At 39.5% G+C, this 25,341-nt stretch overlaps 1 protein-coding gene across 1 annotated transcript; it reads right to left on the bottom strand.

The window, feature by feature from the left end:
• Window positions 1–4,441: 4,441 nt before the first annotated feature.
• LOC306753410 (androgen receptor-like) lies at window positions 4,442–25,056 on the bottom strand (the record flags this gene model as incomplete). Its single annotated transcript, XM_079237278.1, has 8 exons — window positions 4,442–4,600; window positions 4,942–5,093; window positions 5,232–5,362; window positions 8,876–9,020; window positions 10,592–10,870; window positions 16,483–16,599; window positions 16,780–16,931; window positions 23,912–25,056. The coding sequence occupies 8 exons, from the start codon at window positions 25,054–25,056 to the stop codon at window positions 4,442–4,444; spliced, it is 2,280 nt and encodes a 759-aa protein (XP_079093404.1).
• Window positions 25,057–25,341: the final 285 nt, after the last annotated feature.

The raw sequence follows: 25,341 nt of genomic DNA, 5'->3' as shown, positions 1-25,341 counted from the left end.
GTCAGACGTTGTTTTTAAGTTACTGTCCTCTCCTCCTGCCACAGTCCAACCTTAACTACCGGTCAGAGTCACATTGAAACTCACTGGTGTTACTGGACCAGTGGCACTGGGCTTGGTGGTCGGTTGGCCCTCATTAGGGACCATCGGAAATTCCCTGCCCAGAGCTTGCGTGCCTATTCATATGAGCTTGTATGAGCTGCAGTAAATTAATTTAGTGCAATCCTGTCAAATACGGGAGCACACACAACAAAAGAATGCTTGTTCTGTCTGACCCCAGCGCACATCCAAGGATGTCCAAGCTGAACTAAATATGGATTTATGGTGCCAACATATTTTTCTTTGGGATGGCATCTATACTGGATGAATATGTGTTCTACTTTTTAATAGACAGCATCACGCTTACCAGCTAACAACGGCACATTTATCTGTGCTCCTAAGATTTTACTGTTATTCATTTATTTTCATACCAACATTGAAGCAGTGTAAGCTATTTAGAATCCATACAATTAAAATGAAATAAGCCTCTTTATGTCTCAAACCTGAGTTGTTCCTTTTCATTCAAAAGATAACGGAACCATTTGGACTTGGAGGTGAAATGATGACACGCCATCGCCACTACTTTACAGTATCTTGTACAATTACTTCAAACAAAAGAGTCAGAATTGTTTTAATTGCCTTTAAAAGATGATGCAGCTTTACACATTTGAAAAACACACATATCCAAGTCACAAAAGGTAAAAATCATACAAGAGATGACTTTAAAAGTCAAGTGTTGGGACACCAAAACACACATTAAATGAATCAATATATACAGTTACTGTAGCATGTACAAAGAATCAGGTTAAGATGCAGTACACTGGGCACATACCAGCTTTTGTCAACTGACATAATACAGACACTGTAGTCTACGGTGATTAAATCATATTAGTTTTAAAAAATATACAGAGCAACGAGGTGGCTCATTGAAGTGCATGACTCACCGGCACTGGAAGTGCCTTCACCCTCACGTGTAATGTATAATACAAGTTAAAACAGCATTAATAAAAACACAACATTCTTTAGAACCAGCATTAATTTAAAGGATAAAGAGTTGCTGCAACATCAGTCTTACAATATAGTGCATTATGTGCTTAATTAAAATACAGGTACTTCAAATCATTTTACTGCTTTATTTATCAACTTATTATCTTTTAATTAAGCTTCTGTGTAGTTTTAACTTCCCACTGAACTGCTGCTTTCTCAAATGACAGCAGACACATGTATTCAAGTGTCAGGACTATAATTAGCTGTTGTGGGATCACCTGAACTGGTCTATAGCTACTGGTTTCCATTTTCTCCCCCATTCCTGTTCACATAGCAAAGATTATATAAAAAAGACAAGACGAAGACATTCACTTCTGCAGATCAAGTAAAGTACTCTAAACGCTCAACTGAAGTTTATGAATGAATCCGTTACAAAACACGGAAAATGACTGTTATAGTCAACTCATCACTTTGCACTGTACAACAAAATGGCGTTATGCCTTCTGACGGATGTCCCATGCATTGAACAATACTGACGCCATCAGTCAGTATACAAAAAGACAGGTACTTGGATTGGTACATGGATGTCCATGCATTGCTTTGTGTAAAGCGAAACACTATGCCTACATTTAAACAATCACATGACGCATGCATCTACAGGCTTGTGGGGGAAATGTGGAATTGTTCAAAAGTGTTGACTTTACAGAGTTATGAAACATTGCTGCAGAATGTAGCACAGAAGCAAATTTAAAGTTTTGTTTGCGTTGGACTGTGGATGTGCTACACTTCTAATTCAATGACTGAAAGACACTATTTCAGTGTAATTAAGTAGACCAAGACGTATGTACAAAGTGCCTTGTGTTTCAGCGCCTTGGTTTATGTTTCTTAACTAAAATACAAAAAACGATAATTGCATTTGAATCCAATACTTTTCAACAGTTTTACTCAAGTGTCTTTGATCAGTTATCTTCAAAGCGTTCTTCAGATTTTTGTCTTGGTTTTCATCTCTAAGGTTTGGCAGGACTTTCACATTTCACATCTGAAGCCCTTCCAGTCATAATTTGGCTGTAAATTTGTATTTGTTGTCCTGCTGGAACAGGACTGCCCTAATGTGATACTTTTTAAATATCTATAAAGACATAGTTTAGCATGCAGAAAAGAAAAAAAAAAAAACATACTCGGTTATCAATATTTTTGTAGCTGTGCAGTGGAGAAATAAAGTGCGGAAACTTCTTAAACTAACAGTCCAATGTTCTACAATTTCCCTCATGCCAAGTACCTGCTTTGACAAGTTTACCTACTATTAATGTTTTTAAGACAAGGCTATAAAATGTGTAACATGAAGAAAACAACGATACATATTTGCTGCCAATGTCATGTGAAAAGGCTGAGTTTAACATTATAGAGCTCAGGTTGTTGCTTTTATGACAGTCACATGGCTGAAATGTTTCGTTATGCTGTATATTCTAAGAATATTACAGATCATGCATGATTTTTGATTTCAGAAATAGACAAAAGCAAATAGTGATGACCAGGTGAAATATATTTGTTATGCTTGCAGAGAAAGTTGACCACCTTTTATATGGATTTCCAAATCAGTGTTGATGGTGCATGTGGTTAATTTAGCCTTCGCTAAGGCTTTTATCGAGAAAGCAGAGTTCCCCTGCTTGCCGAGCTGTGCTGGCAGTGCCTACATGTCCCAGGATGCATTGCAAGCGAGCAGGATCCCTGCCGGCCATAATCTTTTGCACAGCTAATGCAGCTGCAGCCTCGACCTTGGCCTCTCTCCGCTGCATTTTCTCAGCCATATACTCAAGAAAGGCTGAAATAAATACGGCCCTCATAACTCAGTCAGTCAATGCACTGTGAAATGTATCGTCATCCATAACATCCTCTGCACTCTGATTTTTGGATGCCATTTTCACTGTTGCATTACAAGCCAAGAGAACAAGTAAGTTCTGTGTTATTATAACTTTATTTACACAATGGAACTTGGAGTTGTGATTTGTAGCAGCTTCGAGAGCACACCTCATGGCAGTGAGACTACCAGAGGCAGAGACTACGCATCCACGCTCAACTGCGGGACTAATAAAGGATTATCTTATCTTAAACAGCCAGTAGTTCTTCCTTGCTTCCAACTACGTCACCGTCACGTCAAATGACGGCACTGGATGCAGGAAGAACAAGAGATTCTGCAGCTGTGAACTCACCTTTCTCCGTCAATAGCACGGCCCCTACTGATGAATGTGTCACCGTAATCAATGACATACACCATCAACCGTGATTTAAGGTCGTAAGTCTTATCTTTAAACTACACAATGGGAACTTTTGGTTATATGGGGACACAACAGCTGTCCCACAACCTGACATTACCTGTCATCTTGTTCACATTGCTTCACAAAGACAAAGTGAATAAGTCTTTGACTTTATTGTGAATTTTAAACTTCAATAAAAGTGACTTTAAGTGAATACTGGATGAACACAGTTTTGCATACATATTTTTTACAGTCAGATAAAAACAAATATACTGCAGCTGCCTTCGATGGCGGTCAGAACTACTTCAGCTAAATATTCTACGTTGAGAGATATGCGAGCCCAAGAGGTAGTAACAATGATTTTATTATCATTTCATAGTTGGATTTCCTTATCAGTAACCAATACTCTACTTGGTTTCATTTAGTTTCAAATTAAGACAGCATAAGTCCAGGCAGTAGACGTAATCCTCAACGATTGACCTGCAGCACCAAAACTACTGGACACTCACACAGCAGGACAATCTAGGTTCTCTGTAAACAATGATGACGTAGCGCATCAAGTTTTGTTTTACAGGTGGAATACATTGTTTAATTTTAAGGCACTTAAGCACTTAAATGCCTCACGAGTTGTAATGACCACTCTAAATATCACAAGCAGGAACTTAGTAGGTGCATCTAAAGGCGGCACTTAAAAAAATTATTTTAGCAAGTTGATGGGAAACAAGTGTTTGTTTATTTCTGTGACCCAATTCTCATCTGCTCTTTGGGCCGTCTCTTGTGTTTCAGTCTCCATGAATACCTTGTCATGTGTACGTATAATGAAAGTCACATGCAAAACTTCCAGAAATGTTCTTAACCCTGCTACTTTTTGGTTGCTGTAATGATTTACAGACTTACTGTGTAATGTAAAGTAGAATCTCTGAAAACACAAACTGTCAACAGGCGATGCGTTGCAAGTGCCGTAGATAAAAGCTTTAACAATTTGGAACAAACAATCTCAATTATGGTTAAAAGGAACACACAACAAAGCACTTGAGCAACAAAATAATGGTTACAGGACAGGGCTAAGAGCTATTAGACTGAATATGTAAGTAAACAGTACCTTTGTTAAAGTTTATGGAGGCAGCAAAGATGAGTCACTTTTTGATCAATTAAAAATCCCTCTACTCGTGAAACAAGATCGGTTTAGCCAAACCTGCCAGCATCTTTGGTACATGGACTGAGATTATCTCTCCAATCATCTCTGGGAAGCTGACATTTGTGGGGAGCGACTGAGCCTGGACGAACAGGTCAAATGTAAACTGGTGGAGCTTCTTTACCGTCTGAAACAGAACACAAATAAATGATCATTAAATCCTTTGTCAAAAAGTACATTTTATCCAGGGGGTTGTGCTTGCACTGACTTGAATGCTGCATTTTTCCTGGGCTATTAAAAAAACACAGCATCCCATGTGATTTAATTGCATGCAAAGCCGAGGATCGCTTTCAGCTAATTTGTAGAAATGACTCTTGCTTTGGATCGTTCTCCTGGCTCGCCTACGATGCACCCACATGTTCAGATGTCTTGAGATTTCACAAACTCTTTACCTTCTCCCTCTGTTGGAGGGACGGAGTGCATGTGAACAACAGTTAACTTGAGACCGTTTGAAGCAGTGTATCTCACCATCTGGAGAGAGTCCAGGAGTCGGGTGAGCTGGTAGAACCGCTGAGGACAGTTGGTCGCCATTCGATAGTTAATGAGGCGATCGAGTTCGTTGATGTAGGTGAGACGCAATTCATCAAAGTACTTCTGACTCTTCAGACCCTCAACTGGAACTGGTGACGACAGAAAAAAACAGTTTTGACGACGTGTTCAACAGTTGTCTCTATCCTGCATGTCCCACTTCTGGGATAAAGTAAAGCAAGGCAGTTTGTTTTGGCATGTTGATGTTCAGTACACGGGACGATACTTACGAATGCTGAAGAGGAGCAACGCCTTCATGCACAGGAACTCTTCCTGAGAGATCTGCAGCAGCAGGAACTCCTGTGAAAGATGTCTCATCCGTACGCAGTGCTCGTACATTGTGGAAATTTGCATCCGATGTCTGCAGATTTAAAAAGGTCAGGATCAGAAATGTGAAATAGAGGAAACTTTCAAATTCTAGAGTGAGGGAACAAATTGCTTAACACCGTGGACATTTATTCTGTAATGAATAACTACTGAATGGAAAGCATGCCAGAAGTTAGATCCATATCTATTAATGGTGTAATGGGGTCTTTGGCACTGAATTATCTTTAAAACAATACAGATTTCTCCTGTGTGATCTTTGAGATTTGGAGCAAGATGTTTAAAACACACAACTCCGTTGCACTAGAATCCTCTCCTTTATAAATGGCAAAAAAGTTTAGCAAAATGTCCCAATCATTTATAGTGGAATATTAAAAGTGGTGATTGGATATTTCATGTTCATCATGCACGAACAATCTTCAGTTATTTAAACGAGCCTGGGAGAAGAAACGTGGGAGAACAGGCTTCGTGATCAAAGTTTGTCATCTCTATTCAGTGTGATAAAACGATTCTGCCTTTATTATCACAGAGGAAAGAGACAGTTTGTAACATATTCCTATGCTGTGAAGATAGAAATGCAGTCGAGCTAGGTGGACCTGGATGTTCCTCATCTCTCTGGAAATCAATACAAAGTTTCACATATGCGATCGTATACACGTATAACATACAAAGATCACGTATAATCCAACAGCTACATATTAGTGATGAATTCATATAAGACGATACTGGGATGGTGTGACATTGGGGATGATGTTATTGCTGCACTGACATCCATCTCCAAGCAATGATCAAAGCTACTGCACACTGAGCTGCTCAATCTTCTTATAAAGTGATATGTACCCGGCAATATGTGCCTTTCAAACTTCATATTCCATCTAGGTCATTGTAGAAACACCTGTTCTGTGATTTGCATCGGCTCATACAGCAGAACATATACTTAACCGCCAGTCAGGTCTGACTCACACACCGAAAACAACCAAGCTGTACGCAAAAATGTTTAGTTCACCGGTTAGTTGGTTACTCTCATGTCTCACTGGCTAATACACGGCTATGGCCAGAGGCTGGTTAGCCTAGCTTAGCATAAAGACTGGAAACAGCTGGCCTGGCATTGATCAAAGTTAAAAACATCTGCCAAATTGTACCTCCAAATCTCACTGATTATAACGCAAGACATGTGTTTTTCTTTTTTTAAACAGACCCTTTTGGACCAGCAGCAGCGTTAGTCCCTAGACTTTATGCTGAGCTAAGCAGTAGGCTATCAATCTTCTCATATAGCCCTGGGCAATAACACAAATAAGCATATTTCCAAAAATGTCAAACGACTTCTTTAAGCCAGCAGCTAAAAATGTCTGTATGATAACGTGCTGCTGGACACAAACCTACACTACAATCTATAAATCAACTGTATTATGAGATAATGTATTGCAGCAGTTCCTTCATGTGAATATATATTCTTAGAACATTTAAAGTGAACCAGAGAACTGTATGCCTGATATAATTATAGGTGAGGTATATAACTAGTACACCTGCACTTTTAGTTCAATGAAAGCCCAACAATCTCCTCAATCTCAGGCATCGTAATTGGAGACTGAATTAAGGATTGTGTCTGAGTTTTTACCCCTCTTAAGAGGAAAAGACCTGGCTTGGCAGGTGGCGGTAAGCAGCTAATTTAAAAGATGACAAGGAGCACTTCACGTTTTATGCTAAATTTCTTTCAAATTGTCTAAATTATCTACCTTTCTGATTTACAAGGCCTCCACCAGCCCTAATTCAATCCTCAAAATCTGAACGACAGATCCACCACACCTCAAAAGACAGCAGAATAAATGAGTTTCCGCCATGAGATGGAACTTTGACAAGATTCCAAGATGTGGATTTTGACTTGAGCAAAGGTTATGAAAAAGAGAGGAAAACAACTACATTCTCCCTCTAATCCCAATTTGAAACTTGAATCTGTTTGGGATTCCCTGGAGCTTTCCTCCTTCTTATACACAGGTATATTCTGTCAACTGGAAAAAAGAAAAACACCTGCCGTGAAATCACTAAACTGGGTGTGGCAAAAAATGTGACGCAAGTGTTTGAGTTCAGGGCAGTTCTCTGCCGTTTCAGTCGGTGTGCATTTCTAGATTTGCATAATCACAGAATCTGTTCAGCTACTCAGTGAGGTGTGACATTCAAGCAAACAACTGCAAGCTGCTTTATTGAGAGCTACACACATTATGGCTTTATTATCTCCACCAAAACGTTATGTTTTGGCTTCAGTTTATTTGTCTGTTTGTCAGCAGGAGTACAGAAATACTACTGGCCGTGATTGTCATAATCCTTGGTGGAAGGATGAAGCGAGGGCCGAAAAAGACCCCCATTTCATGAAAACGGCCTTAGCAGAGTTCCACATTGACCCTTGCCCTCTCATATTTTCTCAAACTTGGCTGCGTGGATAATTTGAACAACTACTTTAATTAAAGCAATATTTATTCAGTGAAGATCCACTAGGCAAGACCCTGTCTCTCCCACTCACAAAGTTATACAATCATAACTGTGAGCTGCCCAGTATGACCACTATCAAATGAGCAGTTTGGGTTTCGTTCATTTACTTCCCTGCCCAGATTTATCCTGTCTGTTCAAGATCGAGCCAGATACTTTCCAATTAATCTAACCTTTTAGTTGTATTCCTAAATATAAATTCAGATTGGGGTTTTCTGCCAAGAAAATTCCACAGAGATACTAAAACCTATTGTTACTGTAGTTTGCAGAAAAAATGAATATAGCAAGGTACAGGTGGTATATGCTGGCGGTTTACATAAATTAGATACATTTTCTCTAAATATGACGGACAGTATTTATTAGCAACAAACCTCTGATTTGATTGCATTTGTTTGGTTACTGTAGATGAACAACAGCATTGCACATGAAGTAAACATAAATAATGAATGCATGGGAGTATATCTTAAATAGTGCTGCTGTCATGAATTACATTTTTCCAAAAGATTATAGTGTAAAAAACCCGACATAGTATATATGAGCAGCTTATACAACACACTAAATACTTGAGCTTTAAAAAAAAAAAAAAAAAAAGGATTTAAAGACTAATTTACATGTTCTACTTCCACAGATCCATGGCAGTAAACATTTGATAGGACAAAATAAAACCATTAATATTCCTCACTAACACTCACACAGACCAAACCACTGTTGTCTGTCATGAGTAATATTCAGAGCTGAATCCTGTTTACCAGGGCTGTGAGAGTTTGAATGCTGGAAACTAATGTGCCTCCCTTTAATCTCACATTGACAAAAGAACACCTAAGGAGGGAATTGGATGAACATGATCCAGAAAAAAAGCCTGCCAAAAATGTTAGAGATGCCTTTGTGTTTAGAGAAATGGAGAGAGAAAGAGATGAAGACAGCGAGAAACTGATATGTCTGTATTATGTACTCAGTCACTGGGACCGATTTTTAAATATCATGAGGAGAACAGCATATTGGTCACCCACTGATGAAATAATTTTAGAGAACACAATCGAATTCAAGACTTCAGCATTGTACATACTCATTGAACACAAGATCCGGGGCGAAGTAAAGCATCCTGCCGTTGACGTTCTTGTAAGACCTCCATCCCAGAGCAAACACCATCACCCCCATCCATGAATGTTGGATGACGGTCATTTGGTCATCCACATGGAGATTTCTGAAACCTAAAGGACAAAGATTTTGCATCATAAAACAACACTATATGGCATATTTTGTACTAGAAGAACCACAAATTATTGTGCAGTAACATTCATATTAAAGTGGTAAGTATCTTTTTTCAATACACGGTCCCGCACAATGACCTTCCATGAAGCGTTTTGAATTGATCCGTCTCCCTCTTTATCTCTCTGGCAGACAGTTCTATTGATTTGTTTCAGATGATAAGTTCTCAAAATACTGTAAAATGACTTGTGAGGTTCCCCAAGGATCAATTATAGAGCCTTTAGTTTTTAATTTCTGATTCCCCTTGGTAGTGTCGTCAAGAGGCCCGGCATCTCTTTCCATACCTATGCTGATGATACTTTACATGGCCGTGTCTTGCAACGACACAGGACCAACTAATGCTCTTTTATTCAACCCCCTTAATCAGGTTTGTCTAAATTTACAAATGATATATTCAGATGTATCTTGGTGTAGATGTTTTATTTTAAAAGACTGGCCCTCAGAATTATCTATTTTTAAGATTCATTGGTTTAATGTTTTTAAGAAAAATAAATAACTCAATGATTGCATAAGTATTCAACTAATGAGGATGCAATTGTCTCACAATTGTGTACGATCTTGTGAATCATTAAAATCATGTCCTTAATTGAAGTATCATTGGTCAGAATGGTCTTTAATTACAAAGCTCTTCTTCACAATGACAAAGAGCAATCTAAGAAAAACTGAGAAAGTAATAGATAAACATAAATTTGGAAAGGCAACACTATAATATCCAACTGTGTGGATATCCCACTGAGCACAATTTGTTCAATAGCCAGGAAGTATAAGCTGCATATCACCCGTGCACTGCCGAGACAAGGCCGTCCTTCAGCAGCTGAGCAAGAAGTAAACTTGTGAGGGAAGCCGCCAATAATCCAAAAGATTCATTTTAAGGAGCAACTGATTACAGTAATTTAGAGTGAAGTTAAGGTGCATCACTCCATCACATCAAGAGTTTTACATAATACTGGGCTGTTTTGGAGGCTGACTAAAGAAGCCATTACTCAAGAAAGAAACCTATCAAAGCACGTCTGGAGATTGCCATAAAGCATTAGCGGGACAACCTGGAGATAATCTGCCAGGAAGAATCACGCAGAGTTGGAAGATACTTACTCCCACAGACTTATAGCTGTTATTGAAGTAACAGGTGGCTCCACCAAAATGTAGGCATTGAATATGAATGCAAGTTTTTAATATTCTTTAAAAAGGTCTGCTGAGGAAAATTGTTCTCATGGAGATTTTTTTTTAAATAATTCTGGCATTGAAAAATCACTCGCAGTGACAAACCCACAGAGAATTATCCCGACTCTGCAATTCCCCTCCTATGGAGCCTTTTAGCATCTTTCAGCTCATTGTTTTGGTTTTATGGATTGCAACATTTCTGCTTTGTTCAAAGCTGTTTTCAGACAGCGTCATGGACCTGCCCAGCACCAAACGGCAGGAAGACACAGTTAGTGACTAGCGGGTGAACTCAGCAAAACATTTACCAGCTAAAAAGCCACACCTGCTTCAAAAACCTCAAATAGTGTCCTACCTGGCAATCCTTTTGCCCATTTGACCACTTTGACCAGTTGCCTCTCTCCCAGCTCGTTGAGGCTGGTGAGCAGCGTGGCGGCGGAGTCTGGTTGGCCGTAGTCGTGTCCTGCATTCACCACCTCGGGTTCAATGGACTCCAGGATGTTGAGGAAGACCGTTTGGGAGTTGAAGTTCAGGTCAGATTTAGGAGAGAAATTCTGGAGGACTTCTGAAGGGTCCTTCATAAGATGTTCCTCCTCAGGGTTTTTGTGTTGTCCAATCTTCTTCAGTTTACGGGCTACAAACAAAAGTAAGAAATTAAGAATCCGTTCATTTATTATTTTGTTTATGCTATTTTATCACACTTCCAGTTAATAAGCACCAGTCTTCAATCTACCAGACCTGCATGTGTTTTAATAATGATCCAAAATTACAATATCTGATTGATTTCGACAGATGAATCCAGTTGTCCTCGACGACGGAATGCCAATTTATAGAGTCGGCATATGAGTGAGGGCTGCAGAGGAAGTCGTGGGATTTGTGATCGGTCTCATAATGGTGTTGAACATTAAATTCCTTGAGTACCGAATTCACCCGTTTCTCACAGATCACTTTATCTGTCCCCCGAGGTCAGACGAGTTGATCTATTATTCCAGAAAAATACTTTTCTCGTCAACCTCACAGCTTTTCTATCTTTTTCTGTCTTACTTCCACGCTAAACTGGAGAGTTGTCCCCCAAAACCATTAACTGTCTTTACCAGCACGAGAATTGTTGGCATGCAACCAGTAGCTTTCTGCAAGCCGTCCTTCCTCACCTGACAGACGTTTGTAACGAGGTCGCAGTTTTACGCATTAGTTAAAGTAGTGGATTAAGTGTAGGCTTTTGAAATTGAAGTGACTGTCAATGATTAAAATATGAAGCAGGCATTTTCATGTCACATTCAAGGGCCGCACAAAATGTTTCTGAGGGGCCGCCAACAACAATTCAATATCAAATTGCAGGCTGCAATTTGAGCAACATGCTCTAAAGACTTGTGTCTGCAGCCATGATGGATTGTCTGCTTGCTTGTGAGATCCATTACAGCTATAGCATGTGCAGAATGACTTGACGACGTTCCAGTGATGAAAAAACAAGGTTTCGGTTTTAGAAAATAATCAGTCTCAGATACTAGCGAATGCATTTATCAGCACTGAAATCAATAAATGATATCCCCTCAGGTCAACATTGCTAAATAGCACAATCTGAACCGTACCGAGATGATTCTCCTTTACAAATCATCGGTTAGAAACTGTTGGTATAAAGTAATCTTTTGAGGGAAATATACATTTTACCCAACAACAATCAGACTGATCTACTAATAGCGTCGAACATATTGACTCATATTCCATTTGAAAGAAAATTCTCCGAACAGATGAACCTCATCTGGTGGAAAGTCTTGTCTTCACACTTCTCCTAAGAAGGTTTTGCAGAGTGTTTTGCAGAGCGAAATCACATCATTTAGTGAGTGGCGTAGTTCTACGATATCTCTTCATGTTTGCATAACATCTATGTTTCCTTCAACACTGCAAAGCATATAGGTATAAAGAGAAGACAAAAAGTCAAAAACAAGTACCGTATGTTTAAAAAATAATAACTAGCTTGTCTTGGCAATGAAAAAGCTGCAATTTATTTCCCCACAAATGCTGAAACTGCAGAGGCAGCTACTCCATGTGACAACCTGCACTTAGAAACTAAATGGGAGCCAGGTCTTTGATTTGGTGGAGGAGACTACCGTGTACAGTAAGTAGTGATACAACCAAAATGAAATGATTATATTCTCCTAAACAGCTGCCAAATACATTTGGTTCTTTAACAGTCATGGTTTAAGATCACCACCATTCCCTGCGCTCAATAACTGACTGTTTTATTTCCGCAAGTTAAAGAACTGTGAGCAGTTAAGCTTCAGCTCAGCCGGTTATTTCAGGATGACAGGCTGAGCAAAGTGAGTGACAGACACATTTATATATATTGACTGTGTGCTGAGAAATGAGTGCATTGAAGAAAAGACTGTTGTTCACTTCCGTTTAACTTTGTAACAATCTGCTAAGACGGATCTGCTCTTTAAAATAAGTGGTATCTAACTAATTTGACGATTAATCTGTTTTCGTTTCAAGAGGTAAAAAAAAAGCCTTCATGGAATCAACATTTGAGGCGAAATGATTTCTTTAAATCAATTATATCAACGTTGACTGACATTAAAATGGCATTCATTGCTATGCAATTGCCTCTTGCAGCTTCTGTGTCTCATCAAAATTGCCGTCTGGCTCTCTTGTTCAGTTGGATAAATATTGAATTGCCAGTTATAGACAGGACTTAAGTCTCTCTCAAGAGCAACAGGGTTGAAAGACAATTGTAGATTGTATAAGAAAGATAATTGGCAAGTCTCACGTTTCTATGTCTGATCTGATCACAAACATCTCAAATAAAAATGCTTTATTACAAAAGCCTCACCAGGATGCTCCTTCGTGACACAGGCACACCTGATCTTTGCTCAGTGCAGTGTCAATAAGGTGAGTTGAGCTCACCTTAAGATCCCTGTGCTGGAGTGGAAGCCAATATAAACAGGCGGTTGACATCCAAAACGATGGATTCAAGCACCGTCTTTGTTACACACTCGCACACATAATAATTAAACAGTCAAGCTGCCGTTAACTACGTTAACTGACCCGCACACAGAGCGGTGGCGTCGGCGTCATTGAGTGTTTCCATCTGAAACTGACCTCCAGTGAATAGGCAGCAGACGTAGTCCATGACAAGCCCATTTTCACTCAATTCAAATTGCACATGTAAAATTTATTGGACATTTTCGACTCAATATACTCCCATTTTGTGAACCACTTCCCTAGGTGTCATTACCCGTCTCATGGCCATTATAATCACCATCTTTATCCCGACTACCATTTTAGGTTGCCAGGCACGACTTGATTGCACAAAAAACGGGAAGGTCAGTATAGCACATTTTCCTCCTCTAGAAATGCCTTTTTGTAATGTGTGCCTTTGCAGATCCCACTTTACTCTCACTTTGGTGTCCAGGTTGTAGATGTCATTACATCATTAGCTCACCGATGTCAGTTGTGTTTCTGGAAGGGTTTGATGGAGCAATGTGTGAGAGTCTGACTCAAAGAGAAAGAGACGTGAGAGCTCTGATAAAAAAAACATCTTTCACAAAGACTCCTGCCACCTTTTTTTTCCTAATGTTATGGATATATTATTGGTTTAATAGTTCTATGAAATAACACCAACCAGGGCTTGAAATGAAAAGAAAACTGTTCACTTCAAACTAATTAATTAAAGGTCAGAATAGTTAGAATCACAATTTGTAGTTTCTCTAAAAAAGCAAAAAACAATTGTTAGTTAACTCCAGTGACATATTTATGAAAAGCCTTTCTAAATTATGTTCAACCTAACACAAACCATAACCAATACCTAGTACCAAATAGTTGATATTGTATTTTTAAGCCCTGATTTATTGTTATTACATCACAACTACTGTATTTTTTTTTTACGTGAGGAAAGATTTAACAGTAAACCCTTAAATGTTTACAATGGAGAAAAAGATGCATTTCAGTAGTATTTAACTTAGCTACTTAACTCATGACTGAAAGTTATTACTTATAAGTAAGTATATACTTATTATTAATAAATACCCCAGTTACTTTCAGTAATTAAAACACCCCTTCTCCTATTATTACTACATAATTGCAAAGACATTATACATAACATTTTGCACTAACAACACACTGACTGAGTTTCTTTGTAATAACAGGCTAATAATAAAACATATTTTTCAAATGACCGATTTGTTGATTAAAATCAAATCAATTGCTAACTATTTTGATGATGATTGCCCTTATAACGTGGCAATATTCTTCCTAATATTACCTTAGACTGTATTACATTCTCAGTGCATATTATAAAGATATTACCTTGTTACTACCACTGTAGTACCATATCCTCAACCCATTAATTATATCCTGAAAAGCTACAGTGGCGCAGTGGTGAGCAGGGTCGTCCTCCAATCAGAGGATTGGCGGTCGATCCCCAGCTCCGCTAGCCTGTGTCGATGTGCCCTTGAGCAAGACACTTAACCCTAAATTGCTCCCGTAGTTGCGCCAACGGTGTATAAATGTTAGATAGTCCTGATGTGGCACCTTGCATGGTAGCTCCTCTCATCAGTGGGTGAATGATTCCTATGTAAAGCGTCTTTGAGTATTTAGAAAAGCGCTATATACAATCAAAGAACTACTACATAAGGGAGAGTTCAGTGCCTCGCAAGGCCTTAGAATTGAGTTATGCAGGTTTTAGGCCTCCATGGTGGTTAAGAATCACTTGGGAGAGGATGTTTTCTGGGGAAAGGGACATTTCTGCTGCTATGTTGAGATGGATAGATACACTTTATGTTAAAAGCTATATACTTATGCACAAATAACAATCTGGAAGCTGTGTCCTTCAATGACAGACACATTTTTTATGATAAAACCTGCTCGCCACAAAATAATTTAAAAGCAGGTCAACATAAATCTTTCCTTTGGACCCGGCCTGAAGAGCTTCAGCGGGGTTGTTCATTCACTATTTGATGAAAATGAATTACCATTACTGAAATGCAGAACAATGTTTTGAATAAGTAATCCATTTAAACTGAGAATAGACATCAGTGCACTGCATTTTTCCCCACTGAGAAGTTGGAGAATGGCCGCTTGTCTGGAAAAGTGAGAGTCACGGGTTTAGTAACATGTGGGAGCCTTCGTGCAGATGTGCAGCGAGCTTCCTTCAGGTCGCTGCAGGAGGATACAGCTGTCCTGGCTCAGCGGTAGCAGCCTCCCTATTTGCAGATTTAATTAGCATTCCAGGAATAATATGGAATTCAAATTATGAAAATGAAACCTTCGAGCAATTCATAATAACTATGCTTTTCAATCTTGAACAGATGCCAAACTCAACAAACGCAAGATTCAACAATTTAGTTGCCTCTCCCCAGACCTTCCAAACTACGAGGAGAGAAACTACAAACCGAATATGATATGATCTAATGACACAGAGTTGTTTAAATGATACATCAAAATCCAATGAGTCAAACCAGAAACCTTCCCGCTATTTTCTTTTGGAGTAAAAACCCTCTGGGATAATAAGTATCATTTTTCTGCCTCCACTTCTAGAAATGATTGTCATAAATTTTCCTGTGAAATGCAGCGAGTGAATTACATGTCCAGGATGAGAACGTCTATGAAAGGAGGCTCTTTTAAGCCACAACTAGAAAAGATGTGCCTTTTTACTTACAATCGCAGCATTAGATCACATTTTCCCTCCATGGGTTTGTCAGTGACTGGTGGCAAAATTACCAGCATGTCTGCTGCTTTAATTCACATGTCTCATGTCAGCTTTGTGCTTCGAGTACAATTTTCACCGTTAACAGAATGGGAAAATGGAAGAGAGTGAAAATTGAACACAAGACTAAAATTAGTCCACTACATGTCAATCTTTACAGCCTAATATGACGAACAGGTGTGGGTGACAGTAAGGAGAAGTGAATGGAATAGGTCTAAATTGCATGGCAGCTCACTCAGGGGCTTGATTATCAGTAACATCCCCTATTGTGATGATGCTGCAATTGAAGAGAGCCAGCTAGGATGTGCAGTGCAGAGAGAATAAAGTACCACTTTTAGGACTTCACTTTCTCTGTGGTGTGCTTTGTTCATACAGTGTGTAGTGCACAGTGTTTATTGTAGTCCATGCGGCACAGATGTATGTATTTTAAAGGCACGAATCCTTTGTCTTGAGTGAAATGCAACTGATGATAATACTAACAAAATAGTCAGTGCTCAGCAACGCTACAATAAACTGCAGCAGTTAGTATTTTAAATTCATTTTACCTCCGAGTGTCATTCCAGCTTCAAAACACTTCTTCAGCCGACAAGATGGACAGTTCTTCCTTCTTAGCTTATCAATAGTGCAGTCGTTTTTGCTTGCGCACAAGTATTTCTGTTTGCCTAAGCGGACAGAGAAACCAGAGGTTACTTCTCGATGAACAATCTGTTGAATTATTACAAAAAAAAAAAAAAAAAAACAGACTAAAGAATATCTGTAGTCCAACTAAAATCAAAGGCACCAGGTTTAGCTGTTGAGTACCGGCCTCAAAGTGGAGAAACTCTGACCCCCTTGAGTTTTACCTTCTGCAGCCCTTTTGAAGAAAACCTTACAGCTGCCACAGGTGAGCGCACCGTAATGGCAGCCAGATGCCTCGTCTGAACAAATCAGGCACATCCTCTGTGGTGGAAAGAAGAACTCCATGGGAAACATGTGCTCTCTGCCAGCCTCGAACCTGCAGTAAAACATAAGAAACAAGACTTCTATAAACGATCAACAGGACACTCGTTAAAAACAATTTTATAACCAGCATTTTATTGTTGGTATTTCATCTGAATATAATTTATTTACACGAGAAACCACTGTTAATGTTCCCCAGCTTGGATGCATTAACTGGGTCACTGCACTGCATTTTATTATCCCTCGTTTTGGTATTTCATTTGGTTTATTTTATTATCTTTTGAAACCAATAGCCCATTTTAAAGCCTAACCTTGAGCACATACACCACAGCATAGCCATGGGTTTTAACTGGTTTAATACTGTCCAAACTGTAACCACAGAGCATTTACTATTCACTCCCCAGAGCCCTGCTAAGGCCTCTCTCTGTTCAATTTAAGGAGGACAGAGATTGTGATGACAGAAAGTGTGGGAAAGATTTCCGTGCCAACACCGTGGCTCAGGGGTTGGGGGGGCCCGATGGGCGCCCAGCTTCAGCCTTGAACACGGAGAGATTGGAAAAGGTTCAGACATAACGTTGCCTCAGTGACGTGCGACTTAAGATATCAAGGTTCGCTGTAAAAGAGACAAGGATGAAGTTCAACTGTGTCCCGATTGGTTTTAGGTAACAGAGGAACTAAATTATTCAGACAAATGGGGAAACAATGAATTAGTATTTAAGTCATTATCGATACAATACTTTGAAATAATGGAAATCTCATATTCAATTTCATTCATGACATTAATCTTAGCTCTGAAACTTGTATTTAGACAGTCTTCGACTTTAGATTAACGTCCAGACTATAGCAGAGATCAGGAAAGTATCATGAACAGTGACTTGTTGTAATAGTCGTCATAGATCTATTTTCCAACAGACCAGAGGACGGCAGAAAGGTGAAAATAAACATACTAAAGCTTTAAATAAGCCAAGCTTACTTTCAATGTCCGTTATTATTAAGTTTGTTCCAGTGTGTGTCATGCTTGGTATTTATGTGAAAAGAATGTAAGATGAATAGTCCAGTGACCTGGAAGGTCCTGGATTTAGAGGCATGCAGGGATGAAAGATCCTGCTCTAGATTTGTTACACTTTTTAAATGTGATTGATCGCATTCTCTGGCAGGGCTTTGGGAGGATTTAACTTTCACTCTTCTTATTTCTGTCTTGTGAGGTTAAAAGTTTTTTTTTGTTTTTTTTTACATACTGGCGTAAACATGGATTATTCTGTCATCTTTGAGATGATTAAATATGAATATACCGATATTGCATCGTAGCTGATTTGCTTGAATACGTTTGCTATAAATCATGATCATGTTCTTATTTACCTACACCTTTGGAGAGCAAGACAAAACATATGTATTGTCTACATCCAAATATTCCAGCATGAATTATTGTATTACAAAAATGCACAAGGAAAGATTTAATAATTTGCAGAATCACATGAAATGCACTGCTCCTATCCAGCTGAATGTGCTGCATTACATTATACTGGCACAAAGCACTTTGTGTGAAACACTCCAGGACTGCAATTAAATACAATCAGACAATTTAGTACAAAGGTAGAATGGGATGAAATATCCAGCAATAATATGAGATAAAAACAATAATAACAACAGATAAGACGAAAAAGCCCAGCCACTTCTAGTCCTGAACCAGATTGATGATCAGATGAATATCAATACGCAGTTTAAAAACCTGACTTTGTTGCACAGATTTGCTAGACTAATATGCATCCTTGAACATTTCGGAGCCGAAGCGAGTATGCAAGTGTGGAAACTGTGTGTAGTGTTGTTGCTTCAGCTAAATGAGTAGAAACATCTGTTTTCCCTCTTTTGTGAGGTAACAGCGTGCAGTTCCTCTGTCAGAAGATACCAATATCATCACGGACTAGCTCTCCACCGAATTCCTCCACTGTACATTTGTGTTCATGGATAAGTGACGTGATTTTCTCCCACTTCACTCTGGACATAACTCCCTTCCCTCCACACACAGATGACTACGGGGTCTACTTCTCAGTCTGCTCTTTGCCCATTTAAATCCTAAAATCTGGTTGATTCAAGATAAATTCATGACTTCCGTTTGTTTGCGTGACAATTGAATCAAAAGTTTAAGTACAGTGCATGTTAGCAAAGCAATCCCATTAAAAAAGTATTTGTTAGAACAATTATAGGAAATGACATCTCCGCCTCAGACTTGGAATCCCTCATGTGCTATACAGACGGACCAGTTCGTGAGCCAGAGTCCAGAAATTCAAGCAAAACTACAACTACACGACTGGCATGCCGTGCACCCTCAACCAGCTGAGCCAGTTTACATCCACACGAGGCCAGAACACATTAGTGGAAGAATTATCTAGATCCTCAATTTAAGTTAAAGCAGCAGTACCTCACTGAAAATACTCGCCTACGATGGAAAGTCCTTTCAAAACATTCCTGAAGTACAAGCATGCAAGTATTTTCAGCAAAATGTACTTTTCGTATCTCATTGTGCAGTAAACTATGATATGTTATGTTTCAGGCTTAATATTACTGTGGGAGGAATGTGTATGTCACATTTTACTGCTCCAAGGGTTTATGATTGTGGAGTTTAGTCTAAAGCAGTGCATCATATTTTAAACGCATCTCAAAAAAGTCAGAAAAAAGACCTTTGTGACTAATCATTTTGTCTAATTGAAGAGGGTTTTACATTTTTACAATTGATTTATCTTAAGAAGTAGGATAATCGTCTCATTCATAAAGGAACACTTGATCCTTCAGTTCATCATGAAAGAAAAAAGTCAAATTCAAAAACACAACTTTAGGAGAAACATGGTTTTCACTGGAAATGGGAGGGACAAAAAATGTTATTCTTAAAAGTAACTAAAGTTGTAGATCAATGTGCATTAAAAAGTACAACCTTTGCCTGAGAGATGAAGTGCTGTAGAAGTATAAAGCTGCATGAGATGGAAACAAAAGTACGAATACTTCAACTTTATTTGTACAAATACCCATGTTGTTCTCAGATGGAACCTTTTGTCCACATGTTTAGACTGGTTATAACTGAAACACATTTATCTAGTGCATGGATTTATTTTTCTGCAACAACAAAAAAAAAAAAAAATCCTTTCAGCTCACATAGTTGCTTGTTTTCATTTTGCTCCGGCTGTTCCCGTCTCCAGCCATGTCTCACTTCATGTCTCACCTGACTCACCTTCCTCATTCCCCAATTATGCCCCACAGTATTTATACCATGTCCATCTCCACCTGCTCAGGGTCCTACGTGGCAAGCAGAAGCAAGACGCAAAGCAACAGGTGAATATTCATTATAGAAGAGATATTTTTGCTATTTGGTGACAGCAGCAAATCATCACGGCAATAGCCAAATTAAGGGGCGGAGTATTACAGTCAGCTATGGTCGGCTATTTTCCTATGACATCATCCGATGAGGATCCCTGTTGCAGCTTATTCGTCTTCATCACTGACAGATTTCAGAATGGAGCTGCCTAAATGCTGCAGGAGCTGTTGTCTTTTTACAATAATATGTAGTATTCGCCTTCAAAAGTGTTACCATTCCCTGATACTGAATCAATCATGCATCACGGTAGATAGCGTGAGGAGCTATGTTTCAATCAATTCAAAAACTGTCGAAATGGGAAAGAAATTGGGAACCAAATCCAAACAGCTGTATGATACAGAGGGATCTGGAGCAGGGCCCGATCAGAGACCTGCTCTGGATTTTACTCAGCAACATTGTCCGGATAATTGGCAAAACCTGCCTCTTGAAACCAGCCAAAGAACTTGGGGTGAGCAGAATAGGAAAGCTGGATCTCTCAGTGATCTGATGGTTTTATGCTTGTGAACTTGGTGACATCCTGCAAAACCTAGAAGTCTAAACTGAATACCATATAAATCCTGTGAACCCACACTGGCTTAGGACCTCAGTCACAGATCAATCGACTCTCTATTTTCCAGTGTATCCTGTCTCTGCCTACAATCCAAATATTGAAATAAGGACAATTACAATAAAAATAAAACCAGCATGTACCTTTTGCCATTAGACAAAGTATATTTAGGGCTCCATGTCTTCTTGATTCGAAGCAGATGAAGTCAGAGCACAGCTCCTCACCACCATGTATTTGGGATATTGGAACTTATTTCACATTTAAGAACATTACTGATCACATGTATTATGATTGGTAAACAGATGAGAAAATAGAAAATTGTAGCTGGCCTATTATTCCAGGAATTGCTCTCAGACTTGGGAAGGTGGCGGCTTTTGAGTGGTAGTCTTATAAATGAGGTTGAGAAATACAATAATAAAAAAGGGGGATGTTTCTGCAGTTTCACTCACTGCAGGGGAACCAGTGAACACACCTTTCTGGCATCAGGTTCAATGTCTTAGCTTAGTGCTCATAAAGCACACAGGGAGTACTTATGTTGACAGTTGACTGGTACATCACGTTGCTATGTGTATCTGTAAACACACAATAGACATTTTCTCTGTAATGTATACAGCTCGTAATTAAACGAAGACTGCAGGATGGTGCATGTGGAAAAAAACTTCAACAATACACATCTAAGTGTTTATTTTACTACTTTGACTTTCTGCGTCAGTAAAACATACCCGTAAATTCACCAAAGGTTTGCATTAGATGAAGCCTTGATTGCTCCGTTTAATATGACATTTAAGAAAACTACCAAAAGGTTATTGCCTTAATGTAATATATGTAATTAACTGGGGACGTTTCATGGTGAGATCTATTAGTACATATCTTGTTTTACCTTATTGGCCTGTGGGTTCTACCAAATTGTAGTGCGTTTCTATATACACACATTTAAAGGCCATTTTCTCAAAACATGCTTCTACTCATAGTCCGAGTCAGAAATCTACTCTTATTCACCAAAATCTATTTTTTATCTATATTTCTATATTTTGAAGATCTTTACAGAGGCCTTTGCATGTGTATAATGTATATATATATATATATATATATATATATATATATATATATATATATATATATATATATATATATACACCCATATGTCATTCATGGAACATTACATTCCTAAAAATATGGCCACAATATATTTATTTAATGTCCATTTCTCATTATGGAGTGATTGAAAAAAAGAGATCCTAAACAAAATGAAACAAACATTTTGAACCTGCTTTATTCAATGTTCAGATTTCTGTTCTGGAAATGTCTGCAAAGTAGCACTCATTTGCATATTCGAACACATTTTCTGAAAACTTGTAATATAAAATATAATTGCCATAATGAAAGTAATCAACTGGGTGTTTCATGGTGATATCCATTAGTTAAATAGTTTTTACCATCTTCCCCTGAAGGGTCTCCTTTTAATGCTGCCATGTTGATGTACCTTAGTTTATTGGTTATATGTTTATTGGTTATATTTATCTTTAAGTATCAGTCAATTCTCACTTATTTTATTTTTTATTTTAGTATTATAGTCTTTATTCTGTCAGCTGTTGTTAAGGGATTATCACCACCTATGACTGCCTCATCTACATTCCTTGTTTATACATTTCTGATTTAGTAACACACACACACGGGTGTCAGTGTTCTGAAACGTTCCTCAGCCCGGTGAAACCCAGACGGACGGAGAACAGGTACGGTGACGTCATGGCTGTCAGTTAAATGCCTACTCTGTGTCCTCTGTCATCCTGGGGGCCAACCTCACATTGTGTAGTAGACTATGAAAATATATCTGTCGACCCCAAAGCTAAAAAAAAAAAAACTTGAACGTTTTTGAAACATTTGTAAAATGATTGGCACCGGTCTCAAACTATAAACGCTTCCCTCCACTTAGAAACAATCTGAAGTCAAACATTACTTTGCTGTAATTCCATCCTGTTGCATTTATTTATGACATTAATCCAACTAATTCAGTGGTGATATTCTCTTAAAGGAGAACTACATTTGTGCTTGTAAGCAAAGCCGTATATCAGAAGACAAAAAATGCATTTCAGTCATACACTTTTTTTTCAATGGGTGCATTCAGAAATACTTTCTTCATTTGTTTACACGTGGATGTTATGAGCAGGTGCCTCAGACAAACCCTGACAACTATTTATTTTATGTTTGAGGACAGAGTCCAAAAAAAACCCAAATTGTTCTTGAACAGAACTTCATGGATTAGATTTTTTTTTAACTCTTACAGGTATCATTACTCTCTGTATATTTATATTTTTGTCTCGTTACTGTCTCTTTATAATTACTTTATTACTCAAATTAAAAAGGGAAATATAGGTGGGAACCCTCTTCTAGCAAGGACTGCTTCCACTCACCAATAATCTGAAGGAACTTTGTTTGAAAAATTTGTGAGTGATATTTGACATTGAATAACATCAAATCAACTCAGGGCTGTACGTGTGTATAAAATGTCACGGATGTGAACCAGACAAATATTAATGCAGTGTGACCTCAGTTGAGTTTTAGTTTGCAGAGCATTTATTAAAAGTAGCCTGATGATGTCACAAAGTACTCTTTTGTTTAAGCAGTAGAAAATGTGTTCAGTTTAACATGTGGTGGGTAACTTAAAAACAATTTAAAAAAAGAAGTGAAGAAAAATGTATTATGTATATAATGTATTCATAAAAAATAAACACTAAGACCTTAAACAGCCTTCTGCGAGAAATGAATGAAAAAAACAGAACGAGACTAAATCCATCAATATATATAATGATATTATGATATAGCGCTATGTTATGATTAAGCCTTTTTGCTCTTGCCGCAGAGCAAACACATCTAATCTACGTGGGAGTAACTCCACGGATGACAGCCTCGTTAACACCATGTCTGTGGTCAGATTGAGGTCAGACTGTAGTCACACCGGAGACCTGTAGCGTTAAATAGGAATCAAAGTGAACGTTTTTGCTGCGATACCTTCTAGAGGTCAGAGCACACTCACCCTGCTCCGCTCCATAAACATTATCCCAGCTTCGTTAACCACACAAGACACATTAGTATCATTGCATATATGATTATAATAACTTACCTGGTGTCATTGTAGGCGACATCCAGCCACTCGCCAACTTCAGTCTTCACGTAGTTGGAGTTGGGATACGGTGGCCTCAGCATCCCGGTGGGGTACCACTGCTCCGGGCGCATGGCGCTCCTCTCATATGGATTACATATGAACGCGGGGTTGGACCCCGCGCTGTGCGCGTTCATGCACTGCCTCGAGCCCCAGCACTGGGAGTTGTACTTCTCATCAGAGGTGTAATTACTGCCCCACAAAGCCCCGGCAGACTCGCCGTCCTCACATTTCACTCTGACGCCGTAATGTTCCGGCTGGTAGCCACTGAACGTGTTCTCCGTGACTTCGCCGAAGTCCGTCGCTTCCTCGGGCGGCTTGTAGACCCGGCACGGTCCATTCTGGCCGAAGTGTGCCAAATGGCCCGGCGCGGATGAAGCGTACGGGCAGAAGGCAGCGCGCGCCGTATCCAGGTGATCGATCTCGTCCGAAGTTACGTCATCGGCCTCGCACAGTGCGAAGTTGTGCTCGTGCGCCGATGTCCGAGTAGGGGTGAGGTGCTGGAGACGCACAGCCGTCTCGGGACTTTTGAACATTTCCACCAGTTGCTTCTGGCCGTGCGCAGTCCGGTCCTCACGGTCCGGGCACTTGTACTCGGCGACGGCGCCGTGAGCTCCGGGACAGTTCAGAGGCATGTACAGGTACTCTCCGCGCATGTGGTCGTTGGCGACATACGGCGGGAGAGATGCGTCCAAGTCGCTGGTCTCGCTGGACTCCATGGCCAGTCCCAGTGACACGGACACCGCTTTGCAGAGCTCCCTGGCGGTTTCTGAGATTGTGGCGCAGGCGGAAAAAGAGCGACTGTCGCCCACACGGCAGTCAGCGTTTAACAACTCCTCCTGAGCAGCAGCAGCTGTCTGGCAGCAGTGTTTTTCCATGTCACGGGCTAGCGGGTCAACGTGTCCGGAGCCAAACACGTTTGCTTCGGCATTGTTGCGCTCTTTCATCCTGCCGACGCCGTTTCCCGGGGAAATTTTGGTGAAATAGAGCCGACTTTCTTCAGTTTTTAGCGCCATCCTGGGAGCGCTCGCAGCGTCGGCCCTTTTTATTTTCTCCCCCACTGACCAAATTTTGCTGCGAGATAACTGTTGGTTAGTTTGGCTCATTTCACAACACTAAAAAGAAAAGTGTTTAGTCGGCCAAGAGACCGAAGTTCGCAGGACAAAGGTCTCTGCTGCAACTCTCACGCGGAGCGTTTTGGTAAAAGGTCCTGCGGGAGCTACGGGAATCACAAACTCCTCCTGAACTAAGATTCACAGAGTCAGAGGTGCTCAAATTGGGTTCGATGAGAAGTGAATTCCACAGAGGGCTCTTGCAGCCTATCTGGCAAACGCCGGAACTTTTCCCCTCTGAAATAAAAGCATAGCGATGAGTGATTCATTAGTCAAATG

Source organism: Taurulus bubalis, assembly GCF_910589615.1.
Source record: "Taurulus bubalis genome assembly, chromosome: 2".
In the NCBI taxonomy this organism is placed as follows: domain Eukaryota; kingdom Metazoa; phylum Chordata; class Actinopteri; order Perciformes; family Cottidae; genus Taurulus; species Taurulus bubalis.
This window is presented reverse-complemented; position numbering and strand designations above follow the sequence as displayed.